We start from the raw sequence: 15,318 nt of genomic DNA on the forward strand, positions 1-15,318 counted from the left end.
GAGCTCAATGACTCCCATATGAGTTCAGTTAATGAAGTTGTGGCCTTGAGAAAGCACATCCCTTGGGTCTCATGTGCATCTCACCTTGTCTCTCTTGCCCTGCTCTCAGCCCAGCTTAGACATCAGCTCCTGGCCTGGTTTAATATCCAATAGCCCAATGCTGCCGGGCACAGGACTAATGGAACAGCACTGCTGTAACTGAGAAAGGAGCAATGCCAACTCTCAGCACACTACAGCATTTCAGTCACCTTTCATGATGGATTTTAACAATCTGAATTTCTTTATGCCCTGTTACATCAATGGAATCCTTGAATCTGCCCCACTGCATTAATTTGTCCAGCATGATTTTATAGTGCATCTTGCACCACTACCAGTGAACCTAAAACCATATTCAAACTATAGTAAGACAACAGATTTGGATATCTATTGGTGCATGTTACCCATCCTGCACAGTTACCAGTCAGTGATTACTCACAGCACTCTTATTTACCCTTTAAATAATCAGAACCTGCTGTAAAGCCTTTAAAATCTACTGTATTGAGATTAATTGTATTTATTTACATAACCTTTTTAACAGAAGAAAGGACCTATGGGATAAGATATTTTCATATACAGAGATCTGAACAAAGCATTATAAAAACATTTCTAATTACATTGCATAACACAGCAGTTTTCTATCAAATACTTAAAAACAGTCTGTATCTTTCATCCCCCAAATTACAGAAACAATAGAAGTTTTTCATTTTCTGCCAACATTTTCTTTCTATCAGTGTAAAACCAACTCTGTATCAGATTTATAAAAGAAAGCCCTTGCCTTGAGCATTTCATTTGTACTGGTTCCATGTTTAGTCAGTAGCTTTTGTAAAATTGATGAATATTGTCCAAAGGCAAGTGCAGACAGGCAAACAGATCTGTATCTTCTGCAATCCATTTAGCCTGATGCACAGGTGCAAGTGAACTATTTTACCTCAATTCAGTCCTGGCTGATGAAAAGTAATTGTAAGCAAAGCCGTGAACTTCACCATTTTAAAAGAACCACTGAATTTAATGTCAAAAGTTAATTTATGCTCTCACCTCTTCCTTGAAAAAAATTCACCTTGGTCCTCATGCTTCTAAAGCATCCAGGCTTGGCAAACACAGGACATTCATTAGAGGCTGTCTTCCAGCTCATCCAAAAAGGAAATGGATTATGTAATGCTGAAATATAAATGGATTGCTAAAGAATCATTGAAACAAGCTAAATTATAACTACTTGAATTGAATAAAGAATAACTTCAAAGTATTTGTCAGTTTCTAATACATGATCTAAACACAGTAATAATTTACACTTGATCTCTCAAGTTTTTTATATATACTTACCTTTAACTGTGTTCTCCTTTTGGGGTACCCTTTAGCATTACGATGTGCTTCAAACAGTTCCACCACCTTACTCATGTTATTGCTATCAACTCCTGTGGGCTTTGGAGATATGAAATCTTCTGCATTTCAACTGAACTCAATCAGCTTATACTGATTTAGATGATGCAAGACTGGAATGCAACACAGAGCCCTCAACCACTTGATTATTGGTATTTTGGCAGTCTTATTAATTCCAAAAGTGTTCATTTGTCCATGTCATCGCTATCCATGGCTTAGATAAGTGCTATCTGACTGCACTGAGACTAGTACTAGTTCACCTAATTCAGTACCTTAAATCTTCAAGCATAGGCAAGACCTGGGAACATGTATTCTAAAAATTCTATTATTACTGTCAGCAGTCTCCTAATAGGTTTGGGATTTTTTTTTTTTTTTTTTTTAGTACTGCTGGAAATAATTTTTTGCCAATCATTTTTTTAATAGCTTTGCCTCCACTTCAGCTGCAAACTTCAACACTGATGTGCATTCTCCACCCTTTGTGGTGGTCAGATTCCTTTCAATACTGTGATCCCCATGGTTTTTAGCAGCGCTTAATTAAACACAAAGTAATCATAAAGTAGCAGCATAAATAAACAGTCCCCTCAAACACTGTGTTAACACTGTTACATCATTAGCTTGTTAATTCATATTGCTCATTTCCAAAGCAATATCTGTTTCTGAGAACTGCCTTTTCAAAAGCAGAATTCCCACATTTTCAGCTAGCTTTTCTCTAAGTGATCTCCAAAGCAAACAGTGTTTAGTGTGGCACTAATCCAAATATGTGCTATTTGCCCACTGGTAAAGCCAGTTTTAGCTAGTGCAGGAAAGAGAAAGCTGTGCCCATAACAGTATTTCCAAATGTTATGAAATCTGTGGCACAAGAGACAAATGTGTGGATCAAGGTAACACTATCAAAACCTGTTTTAAGTAATAATTTATTCTTCAGAGAGTTTTTCCATTCTACAGGGTAACTAAAAGTTTTCACAGAAGCCCAGGACTAAAATGGAAACACTTGATTCAGGTCTTTATACTTTTTCTGGCACATCTATACCAAAAGTCTTATGAAGTACAATCTCTACCTGATATAATTGTCCTGGCAAAAGCTGGTAGGTGTGGACACAGTTTTACACCACTAAAATGGAATTTTTACTGGCACAGCTTCCTTAGCTCCAGGGAGGTCTGGCATATGTGATACTGTCAAAAGCACAATTTTCAGGAGTACAAGCCTCATACACAGACACAGCACTTTGCCAGTACAGAAAGCTGGTGTGTTCTGGGTGAGCCTGGCCTCAGCAGAGACTTTAAACACCAGATTAACACTGAAGGCATATTCATCTCTTGGTGGCAACGTCAAACTCTGAATCTTACTGGCTTCTTTTGTAGTGATAACACAGCCTGAGTGCTTTTTTGCTGTAATGATTTTCTGCTTTCTGTGGCAAAGTCAGACACCAGTCCAACCAGCTCAGTTAAAATAGCAATTTATCAAATCCAAATTCTCTATCTCATTCAGGAGCACCCTGTATCATCCCACACAGAATTATTCTTTTTACAGCATGTTACTACAAAACATCACAAACAGCTTCATTTCTCATAGTTTTCTGGTTTTTTTCTCATAGATCTCACTTGATGCTCCAATACCCAATATCACACAATCTAAATCTAGTTTGTTGGGGCACCAAACAACCCAAATGGAAGGCCTTAGGTCCATCAGCTCATTAGGCAATGCACTAGGAAACCTGGCCTCAGAATAGGATTCACAACATGAAGCAACAAAGCAATGGTTAGGAACTAAATTCTGAATTCCAGGGAGCCCAGGAGGTATAGATTCACATCAGAAATCTCTCCTAGTAGTATATTCAGTTGCCATGAGGCAAAACAGTAAGAAAGTCTTGGGATCTGTGTTAGAATGCTCCTCCAGAACTCCCCATCTGAAAAAATGGTCTAAGAAGGAGCCACTGCACAAAGGACTACCTCCACCATCTCCTGCCCCTTTGTGTTACTGGATGAAGAATTCACAGCTCCGTTTTGAAGATCTCCAGCAGGTTCACCCCAAGCTGGCCTCTCATTAGGATGCCCAGATCATGCAGTCTGCTTTGCCACAAGTGTGAGCTACACCTTGGGTTGCTCAAACCTGCCAGGCCAGAGACAGCTCTAGGCACTCATGGAGGCTGACATTTAAATACCAAGGGAATCTGTCAAAACACTGGCTGAATTAGGCTGTTCTGCCTCAAGAAGAGATGGCTGAGAGGGGACGTTATTGATGTCTGTCAGTATCTGCAGGAGGTGTCAGAGCAGGGACCAGGCTCTGCTCTGTGGTGCCCAGCAATGGGACAAGAGGCCATGGGCAGGAACTGATGTCCAGGAACTGATGTCCAGGAAGCTCCACCTGGACATGAGCAAGAACTTCTTTCCTCTGCAGTGCCCAAGCACTGAACAGATTGGCCAGAGGCTGTGGAGTCTCCCTCACTGGGGATATTCCAGAACTGACACAATCCTGTGCCATGAGCTCTGGGATTGCCCTGCCTGAGCAGGGAGGTTGGACCAGATGAGCCACTGTGGTCCCTTCGAGCCTGACCCATCCTGTCCTATGAAACACGGATATCCCTGGGCTGGATGGTCAATGGGAATTAAAGCAGAGGAGGAGGGAACTAAGGCTGGTGTTCTGGACTTCAGGAGTTAAAAAACCACACACTTCTGTAAATTTGGGGGCTGGTCTTTTTTATTATGAGACAAAAACTAAGCTACTGTGTAAAGGCTGGTAAAATCTGCACTGACACATAAAATAACAAAGAATCATAAAGCTGAAAAGATTTATGGTAACTACAAAGTTTCTCCCTGGATGACCAGCATCAATAATTCTAGGATGGAAGGTCACTTGTTATTCTATCCATTGAACAAGATTTTGTAGATAAGCAATTACTTCTTCTAGATCATATGGCAGAGGCATATTACATTCATCATTATCTGTCCAGAAGGGATGGCATTCTGGTTTCTGCTCTTCTGGCAAGCTCTCTGCTGCATCTGACTGGCATCTGAAAAGAAAGGTAAGCAGACAAACTACTTAAGTAAAACTGTATCAAGAAACTGAATACTCAGCAAGGATACATTTGAGCATTAAAGAGAAAGATGATAATAAAAAAGAAATACAACATCTTCTGACACCAAATGGATTGCACATTTCCAGTGAAGTTGATTTCTGTTGTAGGCTTTGTATTTTCTATAGGGATTTCTCAAAAAGCCAATCACAGAGAAAACTCAGTTAGTGTTCCTTTATATGGTGAATTATTTTTTCATTATCTCAGCTGTTATTTAAAGTATGTGATTAAACCATTATCAGATTTAAATTTTTGCCAGTTTCCAATGTATTACTAGATTATTGAGAAAGATTAAACTGAATTTACTGCATTAAGGTCAGGGGGGATAGATTAAACAACATTAAAGAAGCCAGACTAGCTTTGTAGATTCTGGAGATTTACAAGTGTATCAACCTGCTTAGCACTGAAAAAGGCAATATAAAAAGAGAAAATTCTATAAAGAAAAATGGAAATGGAGGTTAATAACAACTTCCAATGATGAATAGGTGGGCAAAACTTCAATAAAATTAAATTAAGAGGTTAGTGTACGTTAGTCCCCAGAGAAAATGTTTAAATTACAATGTTTTTCATTAAATGGATTATTCATCAATACTAGTGAAGTCTAATTATAATATTCAACTGAACTGCAGCCTGCAAAGGAAAGTTTTTATAAGTGGCAACCATCACATCTCTAAAGATAAGACTGTAATACATGCTGCATCAAAAACACTGCCACAGTTCAAGGAGGATTTCTCCCCCTCTCTTTTCCTTTCCTTCAAACAACTTGCACATTGCTGATTAATTAGTTAATGTTTGCAATAGGGCAAGACAAAGAAAAATGCTGACAATTACTTTAATTTTGGTATATACTGCAGGTCTGTGTAGCTCTTTAAAGAGATAACAACCAAATTGCAGAAATGCACTTTCATCTCTTGAATGCCATTTTTTAAAATTTGTGTTCTATAAAGCTCATAATTTTTGTAAGAAATTTAAAGTTGTTTTAAACACATATGTGACTTTCATCTCAGTAGAATGAACTCTAAGAATACTGACACATGCAACTTCTTTGTCCACACCATTGACCTTCTGGAAGAGACTGTTGCCAAATGAAAGATGTCTTCTTCTCCTGGGAATTATTAATAGCAGTGTAATCCCCATGAGAAAACATACTTCAGCTTTACACCCATGTTGCTGGGTGGTTAATTGCTGCACCAGCATCCTGGGCACTCAATCCATCGTACATTACACTACAAGGACAGTATTAACACATAGCATTCCAATATATCTTCAGCTCTCCACATCAGCCCCTGATAATAGCATCTGTTAACATGCACTAAGTACTATTATGTAGCACATCACTTCATAAATAATAAGATTAGCCGACCTCAGGGCCCTGGGAAGAGTAATGTGTTTAAATGTTCTCATTATTTATTTAAAACAAGAATTAAAGGAACAGAAGCTACTTGTGACAATCCTCTTAGCATAAATATTAAACTGTTTGCATTGATAAGCTGCACTGTACAGAATAACACAGGATTTGTTTTGCTGGCTGCTTTATAATAGTTGTTAGAGCAAATGCAGTTTAGTGTGTGAGTTCTGAGAGGTACTTAACTGATTGTGCCATCATGTTCAGAAGACATTTTCCAAATTATATAAAGGACCAGGAGAAAATTAATATGCAGGGGAAGCTGAAACTAATTACAGCATAACTCTATAAAGCTTTAAAAATCTTGCTTTATTTTGTCTTGGCACAAAATAATACACTCAGTTTGGTGCGTAGTATAAGATATTCCAGTTTAAGCATTTCCATCCAAAAGTGGATAAATTAACCATGATTATTGCAGATGACAAATCACAAAACTCAGCCAGTAAATACTGCAGGCATGTTATGTGATCTGCAAAACTCAGCTAATAATGATAGTAGTAATAATGATAATAGTAATAATAATAATAATAAACATTTTCTCTCACATCTGCTATTAACAAGAGTTTTCACTGAGAGAAAAGATCTATCAACCTTTAGCTTCCTCACCATTTCAGAGCCCTCTTTCTACCTTTCATGTTCTTTTTTTCCCTTCTCTCTCACACAAACAGATTGACCAGCTTTTCTCTCACATCTGGGCATTTGTGTTGCTGTAAATGTGGTAGCAGTCACGGTGATGCTGTGCCTGGATAGCCCAAGAGCCACTACTTGCTACTTTCCCTTTTCTATATTTGTTACCAGCAGAGCCATCACTGAGAGGTCTCCCCACAACTAAGCAGGTGCGTGAACTTCCAGGCAACCATGCACTTGGGAAGTTTTAGCCATAGCATATTCCATGTGAGGGATTAGAGGAATGGAAGTGTGTCAGGCCCTCAGACTGGCTGTGCCAGTTTGATGACAGAAAGGCATCAATGTGCTGTAAAAATATAAAAAAGGGAAAGCAGTGCCTAACACTCCAAGTTCAGTGATCCCATGGTGCCTTCATCCTTCTGTTGGATTTCTACTGCTCTGCTCCATACTAGCAAGAACAGCAGGGAAGGATACATTTCTATAATTTGTGAATCATCTATTTTGACCAAAATTACAATCCCCGTGTCAGATCCGCTGTCATCAAAGCCAGCTTAAGTTTCTCATATTCAAAGGTATGGAGCTGGTTCTAGGCAGTCATCACTGCACCTGGCAGTTCAATAAACAATTCACCTGAATAGCTCCCATAATCTGGAACACAGTCAAAGATGTGCTTTCTCACTCAGAATTAGGGTGCACAAACCAGACCTTTTCAGATGAGTATATTACTGATTGAAAAAAAATTTCTACAGGAGAAATATTTCCTACAATGGTCTTTAATTTGTAGCAGAGGAACAGAGCTTTTAAACTGAAGCAGAACAATCGAAGACACCTAAATGATTGTACAGAATTATTTAAAATTCTTTGTATCTGACAGTTAACATGAGTTAGAAACAATAACTCCTGATAAACAAAAATAAACAAAAAAAGACTGCAAACATTGAGCTGTGGTGGTAGTGGGAAAGTATGAAGATTTGCAATATTTTAAGTTAATGAAAATATTCCATATCAATTAAAAACTGTTATTTGAGTTAATAGAGTCACAACTCCAAAAAAAAATAGAACTAACGTGTGTTTATTATATGTAAAAGATGTGTAAAGAGTGGAAATCACACAAGCTCTGAAATACAGAACAGATGCCTTCAATACTTTATCTGCAGCAGGAGAACAGGAAAACTGCCATAATGTATTTCAGAGCAATTTAGCTGGAACACCTTATGTTCAACAACATATTACAGAAAGAACTGTTTGTTTATAGAATGTAAAAAACTCCATGGTCCTTATTTTTTTACTAAAACAATCAAGACTTGTGACAGTTTCAATTAAAAAAGCCCATTTTTAGTTACTGTTGAAGTGCATGTTCTCACTACCTCTACCCTCTAAAGTTCTCAGATTTTTCATAACCTTTTTGTCTGTTTTTGACAAATGGACTTTGCACGTTAATATTTACCAATGTTCATCTAAGTGATGACAAACATTTGCATGACAGTTTGACTATTTGCATAACACCACATGATGCTTTCCCTGGAAGGTGGCTGATATCCCCATGGGCAGGTGCACATTCACTGAGACAGACACTTGCCTGGGCTGCACTGATTTTTGATGATCAGGGTGTCATCTACATTAGAGGACACTGATCATGATGCTAAAATTAACCAAGCTAGCTAAAGTATGTGTTAATTATGAGTATGCAAGCAGTCAATAAAAGGTTAATGCAAAAGTCAAAGGATGAATTTATTTCAGTATTGCGTCACTCTACTGACTAAATGACTAACATTATGCTTTGTTTTTAATCGATATATTTTACAGTAATGCGTGAGCCATTGATTTGAAAAAACGTCTTCCTTCTAATAGTTAAGTTTTGCAACTACTAAGTATCAAGTGTTAATATACTTAAAACACTTTCTTCAGAGTAGATACCTTTTAGTTCCGTTGTCAGGAACAGGAAGGCATATAAGGGAAGAGGCAGCCTTGGGTTCTGCTGATGAATGTGGTTAATGCAAATAAGAATTATTACCTAGGAACCTAAATAAGGTACTGCGAATTAGAGTCCCTGGATTCTCTTGCACTGTTTGTCTACTCCACAGAAGTGTAGTCAAATCAGATCAATAGGGGTCAATCTGTGGCTTAGGCTGCACAGGCATATTAAGAGTGAGGAGAAGATATAAACAGTCCTGTTTCTGAGATGGTACTAATTTGGTTGCCTATCCCTGGCAGTTCAAAGACCAATGGAGAAACATGGAAATTCATAGGGTAAGACAAGGAAAATGGGTCTGGCCATTTTCCCTATGTACTGGTATGGTCAGAAGGGGAGGATGGGACATTTGCCCTCCAGGTACAAAAGCACACACTCACCTGTACATACTTACTCCAGCATTCCTGAAATTTTACGTTTTATATGGGAGCTGTTTTCTCCCTCCATTCATGCTGGAATAAAGGTGTTACTGAACTGTTATTCAAAACTTCAGAGTAACTTTTAAAACAATGGCCCAGGTGAAAAAAGCATTTGGATCACTTTACTAAGACAAATACATTCCTGAAACCCAGCCTGACATTGCGTAAAATGGCACAACTCTGCTAACATGGGGGCTGCTGTTCTGAGTAAGAGCAACAGCAGCAACCTCTTTAGACACCATCTTCCATTCTTAAAACTCACAATGACTTTGCACATATGGGTCTGATCAAACATGGGTTATTAATGTTACAACACAGAGCTCTACTGTGGAACACAAATCCTGCTAGTATAGGTACGTGGGACATAGAGATTTGCTTGTAGGTTTGGATTCTTTCATTCTCGTCTCTCAAACAATTCCTCTGCATGGAAATTATCATGCAACCTGCATGTAGTTACTCTAATAATGGGATTATTAGGATAATCCCATGTCTTTTCAAGATGACACTCTTAGTTGCCGGAGCATATACAAAAGGGTCCAGTGTGTTCCCAGCAATCTGAATCATACAAGCCACAGAGAAAAGATGAGATTACTACATACACGAGGACAAATAAATAAATTAATCTTGATTTTTCTTATTTTCTAAACAGTGTATGTCACTGACAGGTATGACAAATTTACTTCTGCTGCTGAAAGCATCACAATTAAAAGCTGACACCACTTAAGTTACTGTTGAAACTTTCAGAGACTTCAACAAGGCCAAGATTTCAATCCAAACACTTTTCTAGAAACTATTCACAATATACATGAGCTACGAAGCATATAAACACCATCCAAAAGAAACTATGGAAGGAATGAAAAAGGCTGGATATAGTTTCTCAAAGTGAAATTTCGCAAGGTATACTCAAGTCTTTTATCCAACTACCATGTTGGCTACATCAGTGGCATTGTAAGCCAGCTAATACAACATGGAGTTGTATTAGAACTCACAAGATGTGAGTTCTGTAACTTCAAAGTTGCCACAGAAAGGAAAACAAACTATTTTATCAAACTGACTTGATCAGTAAAGAACAGAAACACTCTAAAGTAAAAACTCAAATTGACCAAAAGTGCATGTGAGGTATGTGACAGCTTTCCATGCCCTTCCTGAGAATGGACACACTTCCCAAAGAACAATGGAAACAAACACAGCTGAAGAAATGGCAACTCTTCCATTGGGAGCAAAACCTGCAACAGCCATTATGTCACTGGTGCCCTCATCCTGCATAGACAGTACTCCAGCCTGGATCACCTATATCCAAGGGAAACCATCCCTGGGCTCTCCCAGAAGTACCTTTTCTGGAGAACTAATCCAAGACATGAGATCTACATAGGGAGCTGAAGCTTAACTTGTTTATAATTAAAAAAATGTTGAAATCTTAACATCTGATTAGCTTATTTTAGAAGAAATAACATATCTAGAATCAGTATTTCAACTGGAACTTCACCAAAGGTGTTTTGAAGCATGTTTGGAAAATGGGGGTTGGCTAACACCCCATCATGACACAGGGCTAGGGTGGAATACTTTCTGATTTCTTTGTTTAAACTCTGTAAAACATAATGAAGCTAACAATCAAAAATCCTTCACTTGGTATTAACTTTCTTAGTTTGCATCCTAAAGACTATTTACTGAAAAAAGGATGAAGAAAATATGAATATACTGAAATATATATTTTTAATATATATTATGGCAATATCACCAACAATATTCCAATTTTTCATGTCAAAACTGACATTTTGAAAGTTATTGATTGCAATCTAAACTTTAAACTGAAGATTTTCTTAGTTTTTTTAATTAAACAATCAGGAAATTGCCAACTTTGGCAGAAAGCGTTTCTTTCAGTTGTTCTCTGCTTGTCCCTCCTGTGACTCTGCACAACTAAAACCTTCTGAGGTTTACCCTATCTTTTAAGAACAAAACAAATTAAATCAATATTTGACTTTGCAAACTAAATTTTAGAAGTACAAGTCCCAAACAGGCAGTGAAATGAAGTGGCCAGATGGAAAGAGAGCAGTGCTTCATTCTTTTGGACATCTAATCCCCAGTGCATTCCCAAGAAGTCTGTCCCATTTACAATAAGTCATTGCTGATGTTCTTTCATGTGCTGTAACTACAGTGCACCCAGCCATAAATAATGGCTGAGACTGGGATTGCATTTATAGAAGGGACAAAATGAGTTTGTTTCCAGATAAGAAACTTGAAAAGAGAATGCCAGTTTTAGGAAAGGGATGGAGGCAATATCAGTTAAATATTAATCTAAGAAAAAAAACGTATCAGCTGCACAAAGACACAAGAATAAATACATTGCTGGCACATCAGATGATCTCTGTCTGCTTCTTTCAAAAGTTGATAATGACTCATGTCACTAGTGCTTTTGGCCCTTACCACAGAACCAAAGTTTACAGTCACTGACTCAAGAGCTTTATGCCTCCAAAATAAACCATTCCATTGGAAATGAAGACAGTGGCTACATTATCCTGAGGCATCACTGGTGACAAAGCAGGATAGCCTGAAAACAGCCAGCCTTGTGTGTACTTTGACAAAGTGAATCTATAGCAGAATCCATCTTTAACACCGGCCTGCAGAGTGCATTTTGCTGTTCCACAGAAAGGCAGAGCGGAGATCAATGACCCTGACACTAAACAGGGTGAAATGACAGTTGCATCAGCTTGAAAATGTCAGAGTTTCTATTATTACTCAAACAGTAATCCAGGTAAATATGAGAAAAACCCTCCACATGTTGAAATAACAGCAACCACAGCACTAGTGGAATCCAACCAAAAGACTTTTCAAGTGGTGCACCAATGTGCTTCACATGCATTTGTAGAACTACATAAAACTCAAAACCATTTTTAAAATATATTTTGCTTTGTCTTAATTGTAAAGAACTTAAAATACTTTTCCCCCCACAATATTAACTAAAATCTGTCAAAATGTACTTCAGAGTAAGAAAACTAAAGAAAAGGACAAAGGTTTGTTTCAGCTACAGAGTGGGGACTGTAAAGCCCCAAAACCTCAGAAATATTCCAGCTCTGGGTGGAAAGAATGAAAGAAAAGAGGAAACAAGAAGCTCCTTTCTCCAAGACAGTAATCTCTACTGTGGGGTAATTAATAAACAGAAATCTACCCAACTTCTGATGAGTTTATCAGTGACCTTTCTTACCATGTCCACCAGCTCTTCCCTTAAAAGTGGAATACTTAGGAGATGGCCCAGCAGCACTGAGAATAGTCCTGGCATCAAATGCATGATGTGAATTTGACTTCCCCAGACAGAGCTTTTCCCCTCCTTTGTGTCCAACACACCAAGAAACTACCCATGAGAAAATCAGTGCACCTCCTATTCCCACAGGAGAATGTCTGTGTGGGGCAGCCCCAACTCCATGTTTGTTTGATTTTTTAATTAAGAAACATCAGTACTCGCTATAAAGTGTAGGGGGTAGGGAAATCCCCCAGAGAAACACTGAATAAATAACATGGCATTTGCTGAAAGATGAAGTTTAATCCAATTTAACTTACAGGTCTAAAAATTGTTCCCTTTCAGTCCTGTTTCTCAGATGCTTTTGTTTCCCGTTTTTAGAACAATATGTATACAAGGAATGTATCCTGACTGTATGAGAAGCACGTTTATACATATTTATATGCATACCCCTTCACACCAATACTTGCAAAAAATCCCATTAGTCCAAAAGAGACAGCATTTAGGAGGAAATTTTCAGCACCACAGACATAGATTTAGTTACATACTTTTCATGATCAGCAATGGGAAGGGAGTTATTCCCACCGTGCTAAGAATATTTGGCTTTGACTTCAAAGAACGTACAAATATATCAACCTCAATATAATTTATATTCTCTCGAAAGGAACCTAAAATTCTCTAAGCCTTTGCTGAGACATCTGATGTTCCAGTCCCCTCTGTTGCACTGTATATCGGCTGTTTTATTTCACTTGCAATCCTTGCTTTCCTATGATTTTTTCAGACAAAGAAACAAAATGTCTGCTATATGCTGAGTATAAACACAGCTGACTTGTTTTCCCCAAAGTATCGATTTTATGCACTTTTAAAATAACTATTTTCATTCTGTTTGCATAATCAGCTGGGGCATTGTTCCTTTACATTTGCAGAAACACAGATGGAATTGCTGATTTGGAGCCTTTGGAGAGATTTTATAGTATTCTCTAGAATCTAAGCTTCTATTAAAATAAGGTTTCAAGCACTTCTGGTTGTGAAGATAGCCTGGACAATGTAATTTGATGCATGGTTATCTTGTTGAGCCCACAACCAGACAGACAGACGCAACAGCACCAAGGGAGCTGTGAACTTCCCCCACTTATTTTATTGGGTGTTTACTTGGGGCCAGATGCTCCCCTCTGTTGTGCAGAACAGCGTTAAATGACTGAAAAAAAGAGGGGAAAAGGAAATGGAAATAAAAACCAGCAAAGAGGAGAAAAGGAAATCCCCACAGCCTACTTCCCAGGGGGCTACAGATGCCCTCCCTTGCAGTATTAGACTGCTGGAAGATCTGGGGCTGAGCCATGCATATGGCACATTTTTTTGAAAGACACTACATTTTCCAAAAGAATGTCACCTGAAATGTTAATGATACTTCCAGAATCATTTACTCTTTCACTTTATCTTTTGTACTCTTTTTATGTGAAAGTCATACAGGTAAAGAAAAATGTGAACATAGGACCATTTTAAATGACATGGCAGGAGGATGGCCCTTCCACTTAATGCCACCTCATTTAAAATAAGCAATCCAAAGAACTTCAGGATTTTCAGGCTCTGCCCTTCTGCAAGAAAGCTAAAACATTTTCCTTGTTGAGTGTGTATTTTTCCATAAGGCACCTTTTCACGTTAATAAAAATCAACTGCTGTATGACAAATCCCTGTTATATAAGGAAAGTAAAATCAAAGGAAACAGGACTGAATGCAACTAACAGCAACTGCATTACTTGATCCTTAAATCAGACTGGAGAGGGGTCTATATCTTTTCAGCATCAAAGCAATGTAATCCTTCCTGCGTCACTCCTGCCAGCTGCTAATACAACCCACCCCTAAAATCCCCCAGCTTCCATCAGGACCAAAGTAAGGGTGACCCAGAAAGGGCAGCACTTGGGAGCTGAATGGAACTGCAGACCTTAGATGTTTGTAGTAACCACTGTGCGAGGACTTCACATATGATTTTACACGGAACAGTCCTCTGTGGATGTACGGCTTATTAGGGAGAGTGACACCAAATGGAGATCCTGCCCCCGAAACCATCTGGATCCTCTCAGACTCCTACTAAGAGGCACCTCTTTCCTCCTCTGCTCCATTTCAGTGAATTTGCACATTTCAATAGCCAAAAGGAAGCTATGATAGATGAATAGCAAGTACCACATGCAAGAGCCAAACAAGTCCAAGACTCTCTGTTTGTAGACTGAAATGAAAATCTTGCTTATCACTACACCTTGAGAACATAAATATATGTATGTACATACAGACATCTCTCTCTTTATACATATATATGTGTACTCACATATATAAGAGGAGCTTATACCACATTTTCTATCAAGAGCTATGGCCTTGAACTCCTAAGAGGCTTAGGAAACAAAGAAACAAACAAAACTAAAGGTTTATTGTGCTGCAGAACGTTGTCTTCCCTGTGTTGTGCACCTTGGCTGTAGCCTGCAACCAGAATGTTTATAACATATATTGGAACTCCTACTGAAAGAGCAAGGCAATCCTCTGAGCTAAAACACAGTTTCTTTTAGGTCAACATGAGGTGAAACGGACGCAGGAGGGAACAAATAATAGGGAAATGAGAAAACAGATACAAGAAAGGCAGAGAGGCTTAAGAAGAGGAAGTAGGAGTTTAGGAATAAAAAAAGAAAACCTCATGTAACTAATCACATTTCAACCACTGCAGAACTTCTCCATGGCTGCTGCTTTATTCAGTGATATTTTATGGATAAATCACTATAAAAATATACCACCAAAAAAATTCCAGTTCTGGCAGAGAAATAGACTTGATATCCCAGGAAATGCTACAGTACATCCAGCCATAAATAAAAATCATATGGCAACAATATGCTCAACAAGCTGCTTCTCTACAAGTGGAGTAAATCTTCTGACTACCAAGCAAGACCTCAGAATTTTTTCTATTACCCTTTGCATTTCAAATAACATCAAACATGTATATAGAGATTTAAAATATCCTTTTTTACTTTCACTTGAAAATAATTAGCATTGCCCAAATACAATGTGAATAAATGTATTTTATTACTTTCAAGTTCAACATCACTATAGTTTAAAATTTTTGAATCAATGTAACACTGCAATATTTTTTAAAACCAACTAAAATTCCAGTACAGACTGGATGATGA

The 15,318-nt window shown here is 38.1% G+C and overlaps 1 protein-coding gene across 2 annotated transcripts in view; it reads right to left on the reverse strand.

Moving 5' to 3' along the window:
* Nucleotides 1-514: 514 nt before the first annotated feature.
* FTO (fat mass and obesity associated) overlaps nt 515-15,318 on the reverse strand; it is a 191,681-nt gene continuing 176,877 nt past the window's right edge. The window contains exons 9-11 of one of the 2 annotated variants that reach the window (XM_017741071.1): nt 4,348-4,427; nt 1,075-1,197; nt 515-983 (exon numbers count right to left, since the gene is read on the reverse strand). In XM_017741071.1, coding sequence (XP_017596560.1) covers nt 964-983; nt 1,075-1,197; nt 4,348-4,427 — 223 coding nt within the window. In that variant the 3' untranslated portion in view covers nt 515-963. Of the gene's footprint in view, nt 984-1,074; nt 1,198-4,092; nt 4,428-15,318 lie in introns of those variants that run through there. The other variant, XM_017741072.1, reaches the window with a different exon arrangement.

Source organism: Corvus brachyrhynchos, unplaced genomic scaffold (genome assembly GCF_000691975.1).
Source record: "Corvus brachyrhynchos isolate BGI_N302 unplaced genomic scaffold, ASM69197v1 scaffold26, whole genome shotgun sequence".
NCBI lineage: Eukaryota > Metazoa > Chordata > Aves > Passeriformes > Corvidae > Corvus > Corvus brachyrhynchos.